Source organism: Montipora capricornis, chromosome 2 (genome assembly GCF_036669925.1).
Source record: "Montipora capricornis isolate CH-2021 chromosome 2, ASM3666992v2, whole genome shotgun sequence".
NCBI lineage: Eukaryota > Metazoa > Cnidaria > Anthozoa > Scleractinia > Acroporidae > Montipora > Montipora capricornis.
The window spans coordinates 67,480,442-67,489,218 of record NC_090884.1 but is presented as its reverse complement, the minus strand read 5'-3'; the positions used below and the strand labels follow the sequence as shown (position 1 = coordinate 67,489,218).

General features: G+C 42.5%; 1 protein-coding gene across 1 annotated transcript in view; it reads right to left on the bottom strand.

Annotated features, from left to right (window-relative positions):
- The window catches only part of LOC138037679 (ATP-dependent RNA helicase A protein-like), a 9,692-nt gene extending 2,560 nt beyond the window's left edge, over positions 1–7,132 (bottom strand). The window contains exons 1-8 of the mRNA XM_068883580.1: positions 7,122–7,132; positions 6,267–6,434; positions 4,817–4,904; positions 4,135–4,177; positions 3,233–3,288; positions 2,527–2,694; positions 1,799–1,914; positions 206–439 (exon numbers count right to left, since the gene is read on the bottom strand). Coding sequence (XP_068739681.1) covers positions 206–439; positions 1,799–1,914; positions 2,527–2,694; positions 3,233–3,288; positions 4,135–4,177; positions 4,817–4,904; positions 6,267–6,434; positions 7,122–7,132 — 884 coding nt within the window. The remainder of the gene's footprint in view (positions 1–205; positions 440–1,798; positions 1,915–2,526; positions 2,695–3,232; positions 3,289–4,134; positions 4,178–4,816; positions 4,905–6,266; positions 6,435–7,121) is intronic.
- Positions 7,133–8,777: the final 1,645 nt, after the last annotated feature.

Below are 8,777 nucleotides of genomic sequence, written 5' to 3'. Positions count from 1 at the left end.
CTGAGATTTTAGGCCAGTGAGTAAATGACGTCACTTTTCCCTGAATCGAATCCTCTGAGGTCCAATCGGTCAGTTTTGAACGTGAGTAACTGCGGACCGTGAAATCCAAAACTTACACTCAAAGTATACAGCCTTTGGCAATTTTGGCAATCAGGTGTGAAGCAAACACTTTCAAAATAAAAGATGCACTCAAACCTTGACTTACCCAGGGGGGTGCCCCCGCGGAGGAAATTGATTTCCACCCGGTCGGTTTTGCACACCAAAGGTGCCAGCATTAGCTCGCGACAGTGACTTGATGGCATGCAGTATTTTTTCGTCCATGTGATTGGGTTCAGCGATGACTGAGGGCGTGGTAGCGGCACGAACTAACAGGTAATCCAGTGCATGACGTAGTGCTACAACCATCGCAGCTTGATGATGAACAAAACGAAACTGCAACCTGACAGAAAACAAAACAAGGATGCGTGAAATAGTGCCCCTTTTCAACTTTTCTCTGAAAGTGAGTTTACATTCCACGATCCACTTATTCCAAACTGATCCAGACGTTCTTTCACTATTGTAGGATAAGGAAAGGGGAAGTTATTGCTTAGTTTATGCTTAAAAATTTGAGAGACTCGGAAATCTTGTCCTGACAACAACGACAGCTACGAGAACGTTATCTAGGCATATAATTTCCTGTTATTGTGATAATTTCCTGTCATTTGGCATGGAAAGTGTGCATCAACATTCCAGGAAAAAAAACTGGTATGAATGGTTTGGACGTTTGCAGAACGCAATGAAGATTTATCGCCAGGCTCTCGCGTCCACCACGCGACATTTCACGTCGTTGTCATGGCGATAAACATGACGAATTAAGAAATTTACCGACACGTAGAAAGCACGTGCGGGGCCTGCACAGCCTTTGTTTTTGTTCATTGAACTTACAATACAATACAATACATACGTAATTGACCGCTCCCCATAGGGGCTTTTCAGGGCCAATGAACAACAACGAAACGAAGGAACAGAACAACAACAACTGTTAAGAATCCCAACTGGCCGGAGGCAAACCAGTTGGCTATTTACAAGTGCAGCTGGGAATTTGAACCAGGGACTACTAGGAACAAATTCAGCGAGTGGTCAGAGCGGGTCTTGAACCCGGGATCTCCGGATCTCAAGGCAAGCGCCCTAACCACTGAGCCACACTGCCTCCACACTTAATGTTTTGTGGATTACAGAACAATACGTTTTCAACGCTTCTACTTCACTTGTAAACCAAAATAAATCCGGTACAGCTGCTGCATGTTTTAGAAGTTGAAAGCCTTACAATAACTGCTTGGTGCTACATCTAATGCTACCTTAGAGTTTACAAGAGCATCCTCGAAACCGCGTAGTCGAAGTCGCGTGACCTCCCTTTGTATGACAATAAGGAGTTTAAGAAACGACGACGGCTACGGCGACGGTAACGTCAAAAAGCAGTAATATTATTGGTTAAAATAACCAAAATGATCGTGCTGCACGTGTGGCACGCATTTTTAAACATTTCTCTCGCGTACTCGTCAAAACTACTGCGTGAAATGAACAAATTTAAGGTTTTGACGACAACGTGGACAAATCAAATCCTTCCGTACCAATCCAATTATAGGACACTTCGCCCATATTGTATAATATAAACAAAATGGAATAATCATGAAATACTTAGAATACCTCAAACCTATATTTTGAAGTGACACTTTCGTCGCCGTGGCCGGCGAGGTTTCTTAAACTCCTTAATGAGTGACGTAAGCGACAACTTAGAAATAGAAATGAGAATATTCACCAGTCGTCCATTCTGACGATACCGTTTTCAGATTCGACTTTACTCTGACTGAACATCAACAACTGGAGAGGATTTACCATGGTCATCTGTTTGCACGAAACAGCGCGCGTGCGAATCTACAGCAAACAAAAAAAAACAACACACAAATATGTGAGAAACGAAGCTGGAGTTGTCTGGCTACACGCAGGCTTGACCATAGCGGCTGGCCATGCATGGAGATAATATATCGACTCGTGTGATGGCGTTCTTGGAAAAAATATTCTGCTTATGGGTGATGATGATAGGCTTTCTTGCTCTAGGAGTTTTGATTAATTTTAGCGAAGTTTCAAGTTACGTTCACCACTTTGCAAAGGAATAGGCCCTATGTATGATTACGACATATGCTCAAAAATTCACCACCAAGCGTCGTTTGCACAAAATTATTTACATTATCTGGATGTGAAATACTGTTCGCACGTGAGTAACCTTTTCAAGTCTGCTTCTTGGGGTTTCAGCTAAAGATAAGTTTGCAAATTTGATTTTCGAAATCGAGGCTTGGTGGTGAAATCAGCTAGTTCGACGTCATCACGCATAAGGGCTATTGTTTCTATCTTTTCGTCAGGCAGGCGCTAGGAATAGAAAGCGTGAACTCGAACACAAGCGCTTCGAGCGAGCACAATTGTCCTTCACCCTACCTATTTCAAACGCGTACTACGAAGGAAATGGTTCCTGAGGCATCGTTGTCTTACCTTCTCACCAAACACAAAGAAAGGAGACGGAAACGTTTGTTCCCTATTGGAGCAGTTCACCGAAGATTTGTGGATCAACGCAGCTTTGCCTTCAGTTGTCAAAACCTTTCGCTTCTCTCGATGAACACACACATTGGGGTACAAACCAAGACACAGCAGCGCAACAACCTAAAACCAAACATGTCATCACATACGACTAGCATTGATAAGGGATTAATAAATGGAGGGCTTTCCAACTTTTCGGTGAGTAAATCCTGCTAGTGTCGAAATACAAGACAGCACCGTAACTGTTTTAACTGGTTTGCAAGCAAGCTCCTTATTTGGAAATAGTGAGGGGTCTAGGGCCACCGACTGGCAAAGCCTCGAGTGGCTGGAGAAAGAACGGACGACTTTTCAAATTGAAGTAAGGAGATAGTCAATATTAACACCAGAAAATGAATGGAGAAATTTTCGGCTTCGAACTCGCTCGCACAGAACACCAGGAAATCAGGGGTTTTGGCAAAGTTATGAATTGTTCTCCTTCGTTGAACGTACTACGTGCAGTCTACATTGCCTACGAATAGTACCTTGGGAACTAAGGGTTACTAAAGTTGCCGGGAACTGTTTTTGATTCGGCTGGCCGTGTGTCGCTTCTAGCCACGAGATTCATGTACGTTTCGCAAAACTAAGAGCTGCATTGTTCTTGGAGTATAACCATATATCTTACCATATCTAGTTTGGAGTCTGGACCACTGTAGTTAAACGGCTGAGGATGCATGCATTCTGTCAAGATAGAAGCCAATAAACCATTTTATCGTTGCCTGTTACCTCATAAATGCAGCCCCATTCTCTCGAGTCTGATAAATGAGCCAATAACAGCTCTGGAATGAGTTTTTTTGCTCTTATCTACGATTTATGGTTTTCGAAATGTAATGAAGCACTTCCTTGATTTGACCCACACTGTTTTCGGAGAGGTTTTCAACTGGGAACCAAAAGCCAAAACCATAATAACTCTCTAGAAAATTACAAAATAACTATTAAACGATTTGAAGTGCTCCCATTAACTCCACCTTAACTCACAGTGAAGTCGTATTTTCACGGACAAGCGCTCAATTTTGCTTCGTCGCGAACTGCTTGGCAGCCACGTTGAATTTTTGAAGAAAAAGGAGGTTGAGGAGGAAGAAAAGTTGCTTCCAAGTGGTGGAGCACTGATTCATCTCAAATACAACATGACGGCTCCGTGAATAATCGTGCGCAAGAAAGTCAAGTTGCACTCAACAATAAGACGCCTGTACTGTAGACTAACCGTTATATGGAAATGGCCCAACATCAGTTAAAAAAAAATCCAAGCCCTTCCAGAAACGTAGAATCGAATGAATAAGCAACTAAAGCACCATCAAGCGCAGAAAATTGTGAACGAGTGCATGTGGACAGTTCCAATGCCACTGGAACTGTCCTCACTATCCGCTACTCGAGCAGCAGGATTTCTGGCCAATCCCATGCGCAGCACATGTAATGCAGCACACTATAATATTGCAATCCGAACTAGGAACAGTCCTAGCTTTCCGTGACACCCGTGTAACTTAAGTTGACAAAATGGGAACAGATTCAAAGAGAATAAATACTTACCATCAGGAAACCCGGCAATGCAAAGCAGATCTTTAAGCTGGAGCTACAAGAAAAAACATGAATAACATCAGAATCTGCAGTGCCGAGTCTTTTTCACAAAAGGATTAGCGCTAACCGCTGTTCAATAGAAAACGTGCGTCATAAAAGACGGGGTACCTTAGGGAAATGCAGATTATTTGTTAAACAACCGTGGACGACTAAAACCGAAAATGTGCGCAATAAAAGTATAAAATCTGTCCGTAATAATTCACAAGACATTTTTGTCTTCATTGTTCCTTAGATTTGAGATAATTTTTATCGCCATGGTAAAATCTTTTCCTTGTTCTGCTCTGTTTTTTGTGACCACCATCATGGGCTGCTGGTCATTTTTGGGTAAATTCAAACTGACGAAGCAAGGAGCGGAGCGACTTCTTAAATTACAGTCTGTCTTGACGTTAGAACCGGGAATTAAAATGGCCAACATATTTAAGATACTAACCACGCTCTGATATTGTGTACAATCGAGAACAAGATATAACGCTGCTCTTTACAAGCTCTAGGCACGGGCGGTAGCCCTAATGAGTAAAACAGCTAAGGCCCATAGTTTCTGTCCTTTCATCCCCGATAGTTATTAAAATAGCCTCGTTCTGACCGTCGTAAATGGCTCAGTATTACAGTGGCAGCAGCCGCAGTGTTATCATACCTTAGCCTCAGATGTCATGCGCAGAGTTGATAAATTTAACTGATGATTTTCACAAAAGTAAATCTCTGCAGACTCATTCTCCTCCGACCTGAATAGACAATAAACAAATTTGATAAGTTAATCGTGTATTCTTTGGGTGAGAGCGTTGCAACGCTTTTGCTCAAGGAGCTAAGTTAAACGATAGAAGTAAACTTCAGAGAGACAGAGGTTACAACAACTGACCAAACTGTTGCCTATTTAACGACAACAGGCTACAAGTAGCCTTTCCTCTGATCACTTTTCCTGCTGTGGGCCATTTCCGGTTTAAAGGTCATAAACTGATCGCGTTCCCGAATCACGTAAAAAGAACGAGTTTCCCTTACAAAGTTGCTTTCGTCTTGGTGGGCCAACCGGGATGGCGACCCGAGTCAACTGCGTATACGAGGAGCATAGCGAAAAGCGAATAGAAGAACACACGGTTACACTACTTTTCACTTCAAACTAGTATCAAATTAGTTATGTTGAATTCCAAATCAAAGACTTTTCCGTTGTCCACTTAAATAGTCAGTATGAAAGCTAATCAGATTACAGGGATTGGGCAATACCATTTTTACCAATACGAAAGGGTGACCTCCAAGTGATCGAAGTATAGCTACACCTAGAAACGAATAGATTTAGGATGGTTGAAAAGTTCAACGATCCCTGCTCCCTGCTTAAACCCTTCTGGATGATGATAATTCTTATTCAGATTTCGTTTTTTTTCTGATTAAAAGACAACTGGAAAAACGAGATGAATTTTCTAAATCTCACTAGGGCCGGTTGCTCGAAGCCTGGTTAGCGCTAACCGTTGGTTAAGAGGTACTAAAACCTTTACGATTCCGTGATATTTAACGCTGGTTAGCACTAACCATGCTTCGAGAAACCCAGGCCTGATCAGCAACTTTTAACAACCCATAAAGAGATTTTAAAAAGGGTCAATTGAGATGGATCTGTATAAATAACTGTGTGAGCTGTGCCAGTCGTTACGTATCAATGATAAAAAGTTACCAAAAATGATTGGCATGCGTAAAATTTTGAAAAACGAATAAATCTTACTGGCTTTTTGAAATAAATGCTTGCAAGATTCGAACAGTTTCACAAGTTTATTTCACATGAACAATTTGAAAAACTTAATATCTGACCTGCTAATCGCCCTTTCTCGCAGTCGTAGACTGAATTGCTAAGGGCGCAGCTCAACGAGGTCGGACCGAAGGAGCTGTGCTGCCGGCTAGGCGCTCGGCCCCTGAACACGACCCATGTATGACCTAGGAGCACAGCACCACAGCCTGATGGAATAGGCTGGGAATCGATTTTTCTAAAAACTGTTGCATCAAAATTTCAAATTGAGCGGGTCGTAATGTTCAATACGGCCCGCTAAATTAGCCAATCACAGCTTGCATTTGAGAGATACAACGTTAACAACACAATTTACCTTGCATCCTCCCATGCTTGGTATGCGCTCAGCAACGCAATGTGATCACTATGACGTGTCCCAGAGAACTTCTTATGCACCCAACCCAGTCTCTTTCGGTCAGTTGGTGTCTCGAACGGCTCAGGAAAACTGGTGCTGGCAGCTATGGTGCACATCGCATCTCCACAACTAACGAACGAGAAACCGAAGACCAATTTAAAAACCTGCAGACCTTCATAAACTTGTGGTATTTGCCGGCTTCCAATCAATACTTTTGCATCATTTTGCTAAATCGAAAGACAGAAAGAAAGTGACTTCATTAAGTGTCTCATCTTCTAGCGCTTGAGCACTAATTGAGGGCACTGTAAATTGAAATTAACTAATTAACGCAAATCAAATCAAACTTAATGTTGGTTTTTGAAGAGAGGGAAAAACTGGAGTACCCAGAGAAAAGGGAGGCGCGGTGGCCTCATGGTTAGTGTGCTCGACTCCGGATCGAGTTGTCCGGGTTCGGGCCCTGCCCGGGGACATTGTGTTGTGTTCTTGGGCAAGACACTTTACTCTCACGGTGCTTCTCTCCACCCAGGTGTATAAATGGGTACCGGCGTAATGCTGGGGGTAACCCTGCGATGGACTAGCATCCCATCCAGGGGGGAGCATAAATACTCCTAGTCGCTTCATGCTACGGAAACCGGAGATAAGCGCCGGCCTTAATGGGCCTTCAGGCTCGTAACAGAGACTTTACCTTTACCTTTTACCCAGAGAAAAACCTCGCGGTGCACAATAGAGAACCAACAAACTCAACCCACATATGACGCGGAGTGTGGGAATCGAACCCGGGCCACATAATATTTGGTGGGAGACGAGTGCTCTCACCACTGCTCCATCCCTGATTTCCTTTTTATCTTCACTCACGACAGAGATATGTCAGAAGATTGGGGGTCAAATTCACCAGTGGTCTCGCAATAAACTTAAAGCATCTCGTAAATATAGTCTTACGACATTCAAATGTATTGGTGCTGCTGGGCATCGCCTTTAAAGTAAATTCGCCAACTCTTCCGGGAAGCACGAACCTTTCAAAAGCGCCACAGATTCAGCTACAGCGTCCAAAGGAGGAGGCTCGATGGCTTTGTTCAAAAATTTGTTCAAAGACCAGCGGCCGGTTGCTCGAAGCCTGGTTGGCGCTAACCGATGGTTAAGAGGCATCAAAACCTACAAGTGTTCATGGCATTTAACGCTGGTTAGCGCTGACCATGCTTTGGGCAACCCGGGCCAGAGTGTTAACACCATCTTCTGACGTTACACAAATCACTTGACTCTGAAGATGACTTCCACTCAGGTTGTCGAAACGTCAGTCAATCAACGTCGTCCTAGACAGTACTTCTCTGGCCTACACTTACCCGGACGGCGATCAATTATAGTATAACTGCTGGGTTCAAACCATTTACAATTTTTTCGAAACTGGAAAGAACTTCCCTCGATTTTCAGACAGATTCCCTCAAGAGCCAAATAGACCAATTTCGATATACTAAAATGCAGTCGAAAACAAAAGGCATCATCTCGAGGCTCTGGGGAATAAACTCATACAAATCCTTATACTTATTCCCCAGAACCTCGAGATGATGTCTTTTGTTTAGGACTGAATTTTAATATATCGAAATTCGTCTATTTTACCCACTGGATTATGTTTATTTCATTCTAGTCCGCAATCCCAATTTTTCTTTGTTCTTTTATTCCTGTGCTGGAAAGAGAATACCATCTGAAAATATAACTTCACCTTATTGTAATCATTTGGCGATTATTCCAAGCTGTTTTAACGCAATTAAATTGTGTGGCAACTAATACCGAAAAAATATATATATAAAGTGGGAAACGGTGTGGGATATTAGGGAGAGAATTGAAAAAGCTATTTACCAGTTCTCACGTGCTCCACATAACCTCGAATTTGGTCATTTCAAGTAGTTTTCGGGTGGTTAACTATCAATAGAGTTATTTCAGTAGAGTTATGACTTAGAGTTAGAGTTAACGACTTCAAAAATCCTGAAGTCAAGATTTTGGACTGCCAAAATCCAGAATTCAGGATTTTGGACTGCCAAAATCAAGAATTCCAAAATCTTGAATTCAGGATTTTGGCAGTCCAAAATCGTGAATTCAGGATTTTGGAAACTTAACTCTAACTCTACGACATAACTCTATGAAAATAACTCTAAGAATAGCTGTCCCCGTTTTCGGAAGAAAACGGCAAAAACTTGACGTAACATCGCGCGTGCACTGTATGCACATTGCACGTGCATAGCCACTGTTTTACACTCGTTGTTTTCTGCCGCTGTCGACGCGGTCGAAATAGCTTATGCTTCCCAAAAAAAATGGTTTCAGTCCTAACCACTCCGAAACGTTGCGAAATAAAGATTTTCTAAATGTTGGGTTTCGTTGTAAATCGCTTTCCTGATTCTAGGTCCTGCATGAATTATGTGGTTCAAATCTCGATGAATCAAGCGGTTAGATCCAAAGGTTACTTTAGGCCCAAGCTAA